General features: G+C 33.6%; 2 protein-coding genes across 3 annotated transcripts; one reads left to right on the top strand and one right to left on the bottom strand.

The window, feature by feature from the left end:
* The first annotated feature begins 814 nt into the window (after nt 1-814).
* Nucleotides 815-5,164, top strand: LOC130640340 (FK506-binding protein 4-like). 2 transcript variants are annotated; one of them, XM_057447143.1, is made up of 5 exons: nt 815-872; nt 3,494-3,547; nt 3,946-3,987; nt 4,105-4,446; nt 4,658-5,164. In XM_057447143.1, exons 2-5 carry the CDS (start codon nt 3,511-3,513, stop codon nt 5,062-5,064), a joined length of 828 nt encoding a protein of 275 aa, XP_057303126.1. In that variant the 5' UTR covers nt 815-872; nt 3,494-3,510; the 3' UTR covers nt 5,065-5,164. The 2 variants fall into 2 exon arrangements, with proteins under 2 accessions (XP_057303126.1, XP_057303127.1); XM_057447144.1 differs by lacking the exon at nt 815-872 and adding an exon at nt 3,028-3,137.
* Nucleotides 5,165-9,069: 3,905 nt separating this feature from the next.
* LOC130630407 (integumentary mucin C.1-like) lies at nt 9,070-13,108 on the bottom strand. The gene is made up of 3 exons (XM_057443932.1): nt 12,456-13,108; nt 12,137-12,160; nt 9,070-10,416 (listed from the first exon to the last, which is right to left on the bottom strand). The coding sequence occupies exons 1-3, from the start codon at nt 12,499-12,501 to the stop codon at nt 10,115-10,117; spliced, it is 372 nt and encodes a 123-aa protein (XP_057299915.1). The 5' UTR covers nt 12,502-13,108; the 3' UTR covers nt 9,070-10,114.
* Nucleotides 13,109-13,453: the final 345 nt, after the last annotated feature.

Here is a 13,453-nt window from a genome sequence, read left to right as displayed (position 1 = left end):
ATTATGTGCAATTTGTTAGTGGAAGTCCCCAGTGCGCCCGCGCTACGAAATATTTAACGACGGGACCCAAGAAGGTCTCGGGAAAAACGGTCGTGTTGACGTCAGCAACAATTAGCTTTTTTTCCTACCACGTTCTCAGCGCCTGTTTTTTCTTTTGTATAACCAGGACGGCGAGAATAATTTACAGGATATAGGCACTTTAGTGTTGGAAACACTGTTATCAAATGTGGGTACTGTGTTCGGAATGTATACATTATGTATACACAAGCAGCACCTACCCAATTTCCCTCACATGGCATGGGTTGACCCGTAGTTGTGGTTAAGGCACGTGCTAAACATGTCCGCACTGAGGACCGAACCACGGACCTTGTGATTACGAAGCAAACTCCATAACCACAAGGCAATGCACCAGCCGAAGCCCTGGGGACGAGGTTGGCTTATTTCTACAGTATCTATTATACCAAATAACCTAAGGTCCTGAGTCGGCTTTGACTTTGACAGGTAAACTTCCACAACTTTAAAATGCACGACTCCACTAGAAAAACAATCACTTGTGGCGGTGAAAGTCGAAATTAGCCGTCCTGTTTCATATTTTGTCTATTATTGTAGTTACAAGATTTTTCTGGCAGATCATAATATCATACGGACTATAAACGCAAAAAAAAATGCTAACGATTTTTTTTTGTATCGAAACTGACGAAAATGGCTTGCAATAGAGAAATTAATCTGTTTACTTGGTAACTTAATTAATATAGCGGTGAGTCTCTCTATCGTTTAGATAACCACATAAGCTGTAGGGAGAAGAGTACTTCCTTCTCCTGTATGCAGTAGCAAACTAAGCTTAATCATTTTTAAAACTTGATTGAAATAAGGTAAGTACACCAGTTATTGTTTTAGAGTTTGGTAAGTGTGTGTGTTGAATTTTTTTACATTATATAAAGAGGAGGTATTTCCAATGCTTCTTAACCATCCGAGTGGGCTATCTTGTACTTATATACATTTTTGTGTGCAATTATAATCCAAGACGAACTCACCTTCTTGTAAACATTTGTATTGAGCTTAGAAACACTTGTCTTATCGAATATCTGGGCACTATGCACAAAACATGTCAAGGTGCAGGCTAGAAACTCTCAGTGTGCTGGGATTCTTTTAAATACAGAAAGAAAAAACGTCAGAAAAATGGTATAAGGGGTAACACTTAGGACTTACAAGCATTGTTTACAACCTATAATATCTGTTTATTTACATATTATTTAAGAAGCGACAAAATACAAGTGGTCCATTTATAACCTTCAGACGACCGGGTCCCGTACGTCTACAGTTAAAAGATCGGGATAAGACATTCCCTTGTAATACTGCCGTAACTGATGGGGGATTAGTTGTTGTGCAAAGTGCTGCCTACTTCAGAGAAAGGATAAACTTGCTATTTAGGGGTACCAAGCATATTTCAAGTTCTAGATCTTTTTATTGGCCACTAACTTCTGAAAACGTAAAAAGCTATTATTTTTCGGCCGATAAAAGTCTTGTCAAAAAGCTGATGTGTATTCCAAGGGTTGAATAATACTTTTTCAATTTGTCTGTCAGTCAAATTGAAAAGAGGAAGTGTAAATACAGTTAAAAGCTTAGGTTTACCACACCATTACAAATGCGAACTTTAAATGAGGTTTTTTTGATCATCTTTCTGGCCAAAGATTGCTAAATAATTATATTCTCAAGTATTTGCAAGTATTCGTGATAAGGAAACCCTCGTAATCAAAGAATGCTATTTTTTGCTGCACGACTTAGGGTGATGTATCCACTTCTTTCTACGAATTGTCCAACAGACAATTTAACTATGCATTTTTTGTTACAATAAGTTGTTTGATTTCAGTATGAAATGTTCTTATTTTTCTTCACGGGTTTAGCCTGAAATTGTTCTTACTTGTTCTCACATTTTCAACTTTATTTTATCTTACAGAAAATTACCAAGTTTAGTGACCTTAAATAAATCTACGTATGTATAATTTCTACAAAATAACACCCTATTGCCAAAATGGAACCACGAAAGTCCACCTAAATATGTTAAGCATTGCATTGAGAGTGAGTACCGGAAAATTAAAATCTGTTTTTAGTAAAATTTTGAAAATTCTACAAAAACGCAGCTATTGATTCTGTGAAAGTTCTAGCTGATAAGATTTTTTGTAAGAAAAAATAAAAATTTTACAGCCTTGCCATTGTTGTTATATATTCTTTTTTTTTCAGCAAGTCATAGCCTCAATTATAAGAAAGTTTGTAGCTTCCTTCGTAAAATTTTTCACACGCTGTGAAGCTCGTACGAAAATGTTTTCACAGAAGGAAGTAACAAGAGAAACTAAAAGTGGGACATGTCACAAGAATTAATCTATATGTTGACAACACTTTATAATAAAATTAGTTTTTTTACAATTGATACAACATCGTTCCCAGGACTCTTTTGTTATCGGCACAAAAGTATAAACAACAGGTTTTTCTGTCATGTAGTGTTGTAGTATTTGCTGTAACTGGACTGATTTCTTCAGTTATTCTTGCTAATGACAATTCCACCAACTAGCCCCAGATCCCTCTCAAGCGTAGTTATTTTTTTATTATTTGAGTCGTTACCAACCTCGTCGCCAGGGCATTTTTCTAACATCAGTACGGTTCGTCTCGCTGTTCCGATATAACAGACAACATGCGCGCTGAGAACAAAGTTAGATCGTTGTATATGTAGTATAAAGTATCGCTAGAGACCAGATAATTACTTCAGGCTCATTCTTTACTGTACTTTTTCTGGGGCCTTAGCACGAGGCCGGAGTTTTTAAGTACCTCTTATCTCGTAAAAAGATACCATTATTATGTTTATCTATACTGATCAGATCGTCATGAGTGCAATTATTCTCCTCCTTTGGGGCAATATCTCTTCTATTTTTCTCATGACGACCACTTTATGGATGTTTAAATCGAACTTTGTGTAACGCCTCATTAGCTTAAAACTTCCTTATAAACACATTTTTTTAGTTTTTGATACATTACATTTTCGTCTGATTGGGTAGTATAGAATTACATTATTACTAATAATTTTGAAGACGATGCGACTATGATGTATAAGAAAGTCATTGATGTAAAGTATAATGCAACAGGTTTGCTTGCTTAAGCCTGAGTCTTAAAATTTTCTGTCATTCCTTTGTCGAATGCGCATACTTTTAATGGCGGAGATTATTAAGCAGTAACTTTATTTTTTTTTTAATATTTGTTGTATTTTAAAGATTTTTTTTTATATGTGATTCTTTGTCGAACTTGTTTGCCGTGGACCACTAATACACTTTTGTTGCCTATCTATGCATTTTGCTAAGGCTTAGTGTTTCGGTATGTTAAGTGGAATTTTTGTCTATATCTTTTTGTGCCGACAAGACGAGAATAAAATTACAATTTTGTTGTTTGATTGAATGTTTAATTGACAAATTTTGGTCAACCTATTTTTATTTTTTATGCTTAGTGTAAACACAGCAAAAAATGAAGCTCATTATACTCGCATTTCTAATTGCATCAGGTATGAGAATGTTTTTGTTTTAATTTGTTTACGTCAGCAGATTTAAAATAACCACGAATATCAATTACTGGCCTGTTTAAATACCGGGTTAAGACTCATTATCATAATTGACATTTAGGCTTCAGAGTATTTATTATCCTGATATATAAATGAAGCAAAGAAGCCTATTTTGTGCTTGCAACTTAACATGGTTTTTCATAAATATGCATATTCATTGCTTAAAGCAATAAAAAAAGTACATTAATGACAGGCTGGTAAGAACGTTGAGATAATCCCGCATAAAAAAAACCTTTTTTTCAAAAATATATTATTCGAATGAGATGTGTAAAATTGACCTTTAATAATTACATATGTATATACTTGTAATTTTTATCATGCGTAATCCTTTCCTTATTTAGCTTGTGCAAGACGTATTCCACATCATAATCAAGTATTTGAAGGTAAATATTTTAACTTGCAACCAGCCGTTAGTGTGCGATTTTTTTCCATGTTTAATTCAAAAAAGCACTTGGGTTTTACAATTCTTTGAAGACTTGAACAAAGTACTTTGAATTTAGATGTCAGCAATGATGTTGATGAGCTGGCTTCTAACCATCTCGATTATGGAGATGTAAATGATTTTGATGGTGATGATGAAGGTGATGATGAAGGTGATGATAAAGGTGATGATGATGTTGAGGAAGATGTTGAAGAAACCGGGAAAGGAGCTGATGATATGCCTGAGAAAGAAGACAAGGAAGATGCGTGGAAAAGTGACGATAATGAAGATGAGGAAGATGAGGAAGATAATGGCGACAAGGTTAAAGATTATGTTAATGACGACGATGATGGCGAATTAGATAAATTTTACACTGGTGAGAATGATGAAGATGACGGAAGTTTGATCAAATTTCTTGATGGTAAAATACATTTTACAGTAACCACGTTTAAATTCTCGCGGGGTGGGAAGGTTAAACCCTAACTATAAAAGCTATGAAAACAAATAAAAATAAAAACAGACTTGAGCATAAAAATAACTGAAAACCAATCCGTTGCTGCTCTTAAGGTTTTTTACTGAATTACTCAGTCCAGACGTTGTCAAATGCGTTTTACATATTTTTTTCAATTTAGAAACTACAACAGCTCCTCAGCCGACATCTACTGAACCTCAAACGACAGCTCCAAAACCAACCATGACTTCAACTCAGAAAGAAACAACCACTGCTCCAACTCGTGAAGAAACAACCACTCCACGTTCCACCACATTACGTATCCAAACCATTACACCACGCATGCAAACCACCAAGGAACCAAATTTCACAACCATGACAAGTCGCACGCCTGAGACAACCAAGAAACCAACATCAAAAAGCCGCTTGCACGTCTTTTTATTGCATCTTCTTCACCAGCAATCAAGAAACAAACACTATATGCATGTCTTGTATATGCAGTACTTGAGGTTAACTCACAGAGTAGCAGCATTGGAAAGACGTGGCAACAATATGGAAGAGTATTCGCATCGTCATTCATTAGAGTAAAAGTTTTGTGTGATTTTCTCTATATTTAAATATTTTTTATAACGTTTTTGCCTTATTCCTTAAATTTCTTATGTCAAAGAAAACCTGTTTAGATTGCTAACGTCCTTGTTTTTTTTCTCTTACACAGGATACCTGTTGCAACTGTCCAATAATCTCAGTTGGACATTTTTTGATAAGCGCCCTTCCTTTCATTATAGGTACATATCCTTCGCTATTTTGCTAAAGTATTTTCATAATGTATAATTCGACCATAACACCTGTGACACAGATTTACTACAGGATATCACATTGGCGTGCGTTGATGCACTACAATTTGTCTAGGCGAATGTATTTCTGTGCTTTTGTCGTAGCGGTTGTTTAGCCAAAACTTAAGCTGAACGCGGGTTCTTGCGTGCCCATTTTCTTTAAATGGTTAAACGTGGTTCAATCAGAAACGTACTGCCACTCTAGGATCGTTTTAATAATCCACTCTAAAGACTGCCTGTTTTTAACGTGGTCGCCTCAACAGATTTTCCTTTCTGGCAGAAAAGTAAAAGACGTCGCCTGTTTTATATTTACTTACAGGTATTAACTTGTTTAGGGCATTAAAAATTAGCGGTCGTTGTCCGTGTTAGGCAGGTGGACGACTAAATGCACGTAAAACTTCTATTACAGCACACTTGACTGTAACGTTTGATAATATGGAGTCCTTAAAATAACGCAAATTTTCAATTTTTCAAGGAAGCCTGTGTTTACGCCGCAAAGAGCAAGTGGCAGGAATGTAGTGTTTACACCAGATTATGCGTTATAAATTACGAAATGTTTTGAGTAAAATCTTTTGCCATGTTTCTTATAAAAAAAAGTGAGATATTCTTTATACAATACAGTGAAACTCCCCGGAAGCAGAAATCCTTGAAATGGAACATCTGCTCAAGACAGACAGTTTTATTGCTTTCCGAAGAATTTCTTTAGAAAGTTAAACAATATTAACCAAACATTCCATAAGGCAGACAGTTTTTTCGGTTGAACGTAAATATTTCAACTAAAATTAACTTTTGTCCCGCAAGTTACGCTCTTCTTAAAAACAACTGCACTAAAACATGGGAGATTGCTAAGCAACTTAAATACAAGTTATACTGGATAAAAACATCAACTTTTTTCATGGAATAACCTAAGAAACATTGGTATTGGGAGATGCTCTTTTAGTATGTCCAATATGGAATCTCATTTTATTCTGATATTGATTTGACATTAAGTTGAACTTTTTGTCTAAGTATACAAATAATTTTACCAAAACGTTTCCGTTAGTTTCTTGCTAAGCAACTGTTAAGCCACTTTTCTATAAAGTTAGAGGGTAGGGTATATGTTAAAAACTCAAGTACTACGTAAACTGGAGAAAAGTAGAAAATAATAAGTATATACAAAGCTGTTTTTCTTCAAAAACATTGAGGATTTTAACAGTCTAGTCAAGTATTGGAATAGTTTATTTTAGAATAGTGATTTCTAATCAAGAAGTACAAGTTTAAAAAATAAATAGATCCACTATGATCTAATTTTCTTGTGATATTTATAATTTGCATGAATGTGCGTGAATGTTAAGTAATAAATATTCCTTAATCATTCAGAATCAGAAGCAGTATCGTATTGTGGCGTTTCGGTTTCCCCAACAGTTGTGATATATGATGGCGTGTTAAAAAGCAAGTTAACAGTTTCACTTGCAGCTGTTTCATTTTGTTGTTCTGCTGCACTCAGCCATAGGAAGCCATTGTGTTTATTATAGACGTCTATGCCTGATGATAACATGCGTCCGGTACAGCTTATACATGCACGAGATTTACCAAATATGGAGCATTTGACTTTACTGTCATTCTTTATATAGTCTGCTACTACTGCGAGAATTTCTTCAGCGTGTGTTCCTTTTCGTGCGTAACCTTCTGTTGTCAACAAATATACAGTATTTTCCTGATATTCAAAAAATGGCAGCTTCACTCCGTTACGCGTATTAATCACTTTTTGATGCCTTTTGACTTCATTTTTTAATGCCTCTCCAATCTTTTTGGAAGCCTTTGTCGCTTTGCTGTTGTCTTTTCCCCAAACCCGATTCTCTAGCTTCTTTCTCACTCTCTTGACCCTCCCCTGATTAATTTCAAATTCTGTTTCATACTCTGTTGTCAACATTTCTCTAAATGATTTTAGCTTGAAGTCGTTGAGTATGATTTCTCCAGCGTATAGAGGAGTGCACGCAATAAACAAACAAGGTTTCGGGTTTGGATTCTCCCGACTAGAAGCTTTTTCCACGCACATCAATTGAACATCATCCAGAATATGATTATCAATTAATTCGTTCCAGCGTTCAAATAACTGAATTGATACATGTCGCATTACCTGTCTTAGTCGTTGTCTTTCAAAACTAGCTTTCTCAACTAACACCGGAGCTGCGAACTTCGCCATTCTCCCTTTTCCAGTATGCTTCTTTGTCAATGCAGATAACCATTCCGTTGTTGCTAAGTCCGAATCTGATATACTTGCTTTTAGTTGAGATAAATCTTGATGGAACCATTCTCTTACCTGCTCAGAGTACCCTGTTGGATCCATTTTATCTAACACTTGCTGAGCAACATCGAATTTTTTTCGTTTCACAAGGTATGACAAGGCAGACATTTTATTGAAACGACAATATTGGTTTGGGTCCAATTCGTACTCGTTTAACAAACAAAGAACAATATCCATGTTTTGATGTTTGGCAGCTAGGATTAAAATATTTCTCGCGTATCTATCTAATGTTTTATTTGCTTCTTTCAAAAAATAATTGCGTCCCATAACTTTAATGACGTAATCAAACACAGACCGGATAGTTTTCTTGTCAGAATACTTTATCATTGCGTGAAATAAGGTGCAACTGCCATAAACGTACCTGAGACCTAACATATTTTCAAATACTCCTTTTTCTTTGTAAGTTCTTGCTAGTTCTAAAAGTTCTTCCACTTGGTTTTCTTGTAAGAGATTCTCAATCTTCTCAGTGTTTATAGCAGCTCTTACCGCCATCTTTGTTGTTCTTTTGCTTGAAAAGTGTACTAGCTTATAGATAACAAGTTATTTAAACTAGTTTAATGTTATCATGATCTTGGTAACTTTATTGACTTTCTGAAATTGTTAAGGTCGGAAACAGAGCGTTCTTTATATACATATATATAGCTCCATTTCTTCTGTTTTCACGTTGTCGATAACAATTTCACATGGCAACTTATGTTGTGAATTTCTAATGAAGTTCTTTCCATTTCGATTCTTCATTTATGTATTAACCACAACGATGGGAGGTGATAACACTCAAATAAAAATCCATCATAAATATTTCATCTTCTTTGTGATAAACTTAGCTAACGGTCTTAGCGATGAAATTCTTGAAATTTATACTTTATAAAAAAGAGAATGGCTGCAAAATGTTTCGCTTATAGTTGCGTTAAGCAAACAATAATGTTTTGCATATATTTTTAATCCGAAACTCGGTTGTTTCTGGAAACTGCTAATTTCCACAAAAATGGTTATTTTTGGTGTTATAAAAATATAAATCTTCAGAGAGGTTGTTTTTGTTTTGTTTTGTTTCTTTTCGTAAACATTGTATCTTTCGTTTGGACAATTTTAATTCTTAAATGTGATTTTATGATTTGTAAAAATCGACCAAGGATTTAATTAGATCAATGAAAAATGCAATGACAAAAACAAAGTTGAACAAATGAGGAAAAGACTAACATTCAATAGAAATACCAATGTAAAACCCTCAGCATTGTTGTTGGAGTATACTTAAAATTTTAAAAAACGAGCCTTGCTGATTCTTATAATTAAAATTCTTACTTACAGTAAAAATGTGCACTTTTTATTCTGTTCTCTTATGTTGACCAAAACGTTACTTCTAATGGTGATTATTACCTTTAAATGTCCGTGAAAAAATAATAAAAAAACAATAAGAAATAAGGTGGTTTAGGACAGAGAGAAAATTGAAGCTACAAGCACTAAATAGGTGTTGAGTTGCCAGAAATTTAATGAAATAATTTTAAGGTTTAAAAACATTACAAATGGTTCAGACTTAAGTAATTTGCGGCAAAGCTTGTATGGTTAATTCAAATTAATTTTTTCACGAAGTGTATGAATATATTAAATTGAAATACATTAATGATTAAAAACTTCGCACGTGGCTGGAAAGACCTTTGCCATACGTATTAAGTAACGAAATATGTTAGAAGAGTTACCATAGGGATTCAGTAAAATTATTGTATTTAACGTAAGTTTTTGAAGGATCTAAGCAGCAAGAATTGTAAAACTATTTTTAAAAATAAAACACATTTTCTTAGTTTTAACGAAATGTTTCGACATGTTTCACCTTGTAAAATTTTGCATTTTAACTTCTTTGTTTCAATCCATAAATTTCAAGGAGAAATAAGAATAAAAAAAATTGTCTATTCTTCATAATATCGATTTTATCTTTCTGTTCAAAATAGTAGCGCCCCAGCTTTTTTTAACAGGCGAAAAAGGATGCACTTTTGCGCTAATGCGTAAATTGCGTACACCGGAAGAATTTCTATGAATTTTTTCACAGGCTAACAACTGTTAAACTTATATTATCCTAGAGAAAAGACCAAAAAAACTAGCTATCCACCTTTATCTTACGGCAACTTTTTGCTTCGCTATATTATTTTTAGCTTCCCACAAGCACACAAAATACAAACGTTTAAATACCCAAAAACATATAACTATCTAGAATATCAAATTTACAATATATAGCATAAATGTTTTAAAAAGTAAAGTATTTGTTGGAGGAGCAATGCAAATCAACTATGAAAGTGCATTATATATTTTCATTTTTTTTTATTAGACGACTTCAAGTTTCATAGGTCATAACAAGCCTATTTCATGACAGTTCTAGTTACTTTAGAAAGCGAAAGTTCATATATTTATAATGATACCATGTAAACACGATTTTGGTAATGGGTTGCTGGTTTTACCCTATTCACGATATAATTAGACTCAATAAACAGAGCTTTTATCATCATTAGGTTAGAAAAATTAATTAATTTCAATTATTTCGAGCAAAATAGCATAACATAGAAAAAAATATCGATGCTACACAAATACCGGCACTGGATAGAAATTTTGTCGAAGAAGATGGTAATGTCGTACTTTCTTTCGTTGTTGTCGGTTTTTGTGTAGTCGTTGATGTTGTGGGGGTCGTTGTTGTTGTCGGTGGTGTGGTCGTTGTTGTTGTTGTTGTTGTCGTAGTTGACGTTGTTGTTTCTGTCGACTTTTGTGTGGTTGTAGGGGTCGTGGCGGTTGTGGCGGTTGTTGTCTCAGCTGGCGCTGGCAGTGTAGAAGCAATACCTGTAAAAGGAAGGAATAACTTACGGAAAGTTGTTCGACATAAACATAAAAAAAAGAAAAAAACAAACAAAAACCCTTTAAATTATACTAATCTCCTCTAGTTGTAGCTACCACTAGTTGTAAAACACACTTTACCAGAGATACAGACAGTTGCAAAGATGTAATTCATTAGGTCAGCAACTAACCATTATTTCTGCAATTATTTGATATGCGAAAATACCATATCCCTATTCCTACTGGGTAGTTTTTAGTCTCCTCAAAGCTGGGGCCGATTTAGCCCACCTCTGTAATTTCTAAAGTTGTAGTTCAGTAGACATAAAATTTACTACAAGTGTTGGCCAAGCCTTAAGCAAAAAGGTAATAAAAAAAATTGCTGATGTCAGTATTTTTACCAACGATGTTATCAAATCTTCAGAAATGGGTAAAAATTAACCAAAATTTGAATTACTTTTATAATTGCTTGGCAGTTTGTTCTACGGGAAACAAAGAATAACGTAGCAATATATACCAGGCAAGTTCCCTATCAGCGTACTAAATCAGTGATAGGAATTTTTTCACAAAAGGGATTATGCAAGATTTTACTCATCGCAAAAAATATTGTTGCTATGGCAACAAATCAGCATTTTTTCCAAAGAAATTATTCTGCAAACTCAACTAATATAATCACATAAAAATTTGTGGAAAAAGGTTAAAAGGGAGTTTCCTCCATAATGTCAGGAACCAGAGAAGATTTCAACTTTGACAATTATAACTAATGACTTAACCTTAAAACGCAAAATGTTATGATGAATCATTATAAATCATAATTTGAAAGAATATACTGAAAGATATCGACTCTTAGACGCCAAACGACATCCATATGCGCCAGATCAAGGCGGAGGAACAGACAAACAACCTATCAGCTATAACTCCTGACCAATCAATTTTATGATAACAAAATTGCAGGTCACTATGTAAGAAAATTAAAATTTCCTTTCAGCAGGGCCATATTCCATCAACAATGAAGCAACATGTGGCCGGAAATCGTGTTCAGTGACGACAGATTGTTGGCAAAAAATCATTGAAGTTTATATTTTTTTTCAAAAAAGCCACCGGTGTCAAAAAAAATATTTTAATACACCCCTTACAAAAACATGTTATTTGCTTAGCCTCAATTTGGTAAAAAAAGACATTGTTGATTTTTCTTAAACAGCAACAAAGGCTTTCCCTTTTACAGATGAAAAAATAAAAAAGTTCAAAGCTTTGGGACTACCTTTAAGAAATTCTTTAATTTCTTATAGGTTACGCTTAGTTCAAAAACAATAAAAGACTTACACATGGTAATAAAGACATGTATGTGTTAAAATAGAAATAAAATCTGTATTTGGTGAATTTCATTTTTTAATCCTAATCAAAGTCTCGAGCCTAAATATTTGTTGTCACAAGAAAAATGTCTAACAAACAGAACTATTACGCAGTATGGCGATGACCACTCGTTTTAAGATAGATAGATTGATTGAGACTGAATTTGACATTGAATCGACACCCAACCTTATTAATATAGAAATAACGGGCGGCCGGAAATTGGGTTCAACGATAAAAGGTTATTAACAAAGTCTTAAAACTTCGTCATATAAGAGTTAATGTCAAAACATGAAGACAATAATGCACAGTAAGCAAAAAAAATATATGCAAAAACAAACAAACAAACAAACAACAACAGAATAATCAAAAAACTTACTTTGCGTGTTGGAGAGCACTGCGCCTAAAAAATAAAATAAACACGTTTGTTATGAAGATTAATGCAGACATCAGCTTCTCATCTAGATAATTGATTCACAATAATCTGAATCGCTTGTTTTAAGACAGTTTCAGGTCTGGCGTGTTTTGAAAGAGCAAGTATTGACAAAATGGCTAATCATTGCACATTGCTACAATTTAGCACCTTATTCTCAAAAAGAAAGATGTGTTTCAGGGATTAGAAACTATAAAAGTACACAATCTTTATCTTAGAAACATTTTAAAAACGAAATCAAACAACAACTAAACTGGATGCATACCCAATGTTATAACGAATAAAACTTTTATTATTAATGTGTAGTCCATGATGTAAAAGTGACAAATAGAATTAAAAATAAGTATCTATTTCACAGTGTATTTTCTACTGCTGTTGTCTTGGTTATGTTCTGTTATGTTTTGACTGTCCTCTTACAGCTGTTACTGCCGTCGTCGTCCTTGTTGTGTTTGTTATTTTCTTGAAAGCGTACAAATTCTTTTGTATAGTAGACTAACCATGTGTACAGGTCAAGAGGTTAATCTAGGAAGGAAAGAGTAATAACAATAATTGCTTTCGTTGTCATAAGAAGTAAATGGCTTAAACGCGTCATTTTGTAACTGTTGTTGAACTTTCATTAAGGCAGATACATGAGGGAGCTATTGAAAAAGAAAGATTAAGTGTTTTCGTTATTTGGCTCTAAATTCCTTTAATGGAGTACTCAGGAGAATCTATCTTATAAAGTTTTGTAAAATAAACAATAGAAATATATTTGCTGTTTTTTTTCTTCTTATTTTAATTTTCTACATGAAACAAGGAGACTTAAAATGTCACAAAAGTCGCTGGAGGGTTCACAAGTGTCACATATAGTTTCTTTACGTAGTTATGACGGAAGTGATGAACAAAACTACTCATTCATTCACTAGTACTGTTTACGTTGGTAATTCCTACTTATAAATTCCATGTATGCTGGAACCATTTGCCTTTTAAACTCAGGAAAGAAAATAATGGTAAAGGCACCAATTGGAACAATATTATTGACTTCCCTAAAATACAGAACGTAATCATCTATGGTTAAAAACTTCAACTTGATTTAAAACAAATTGAAAGAGAAAGTGGAGCATTTTAAGTACAATATAACATTCTTATGAAGTCCCGAACTTAAAGTTTTGGTACTGAAATTAAAGTTTACGCAGTGGAAACCAATGAACTTTATTTGTTTTCCTAATCGAAAACTTGCAAGTTTAATCTGATAGTGATAGATTATTCCAGTGAGAAATTACA

The sequence above is a fragment of the Hydractinia symbiolongicarpus genome, chromosome 1 (assembly GCF_029227915.1).
Source record: "Hydractinia symbiolongicarpus strain clone_291-10 chromosome 1, HSymV2.1, whole genome shotgun sequence".
Classification (NCBI taxonomy): Eukaryota; Metazoa; Cnidaria; class Hydrozoa; order Anthoathecata; family Hydractiniidae; genus Hydractinia; species Hydractinia symbiolongicarpus.
The sequence above is the reverse complement of the archived record's forward strand: the minus strand, read 5'-3'. Positions and strand labels throughout refer to the sequence as shown.

What these genes read in the sequence shown, in the direction of transcription:
- LOC130630407 (XM_057443932.1), bottom strand. Translation starts at nt 12,501, where the DNA reads ATGGACTACACATTAATAATAAAAGTTTTATTCGTTATAACATTGG. An exon ending in TTTATTCGTTATAACATTGG is followed by an intron (nt 12,161 to 12,455) that starts GTATGCATCCAG and finishes TTTATTTTTTAG; the next exon opens with GCGCAGTGCTCTCCAACACG. An exon ending in AGTGCTCTCCAACACGCAAA is followed by an intron (nt 10,417 to 12,136) that starts GTAAGTTTTTTG and finishes TTCCTTTTACAG; the next exon opens with GTATTGCTTCTACACTGCCA.
- LOC130640340 (XM_057447143.1), top strand. Translation starts at nt 3,511, where the DNA reads ATGAAGCTCATTATACTCGCATTTCTAATTGCATCAG. An exon ending in CGCATTTCTAATTGCATCAG is followed by an intron (nt 3,548 to 3,945) that starts GTATGAGAATGT and finishes TTCCTTATTTAG; the next exon opens with CTTGTGCAAGACGTATTCCA. An exon ending in TTTGATCAAATTTCTTGATG is followed by an intron (nt 4,447 to 4,657) that starts GTAAAATACATT and finishes TTTTCAATTTAG; the next exon opens with AAACTACAACAGCTCCTCAG.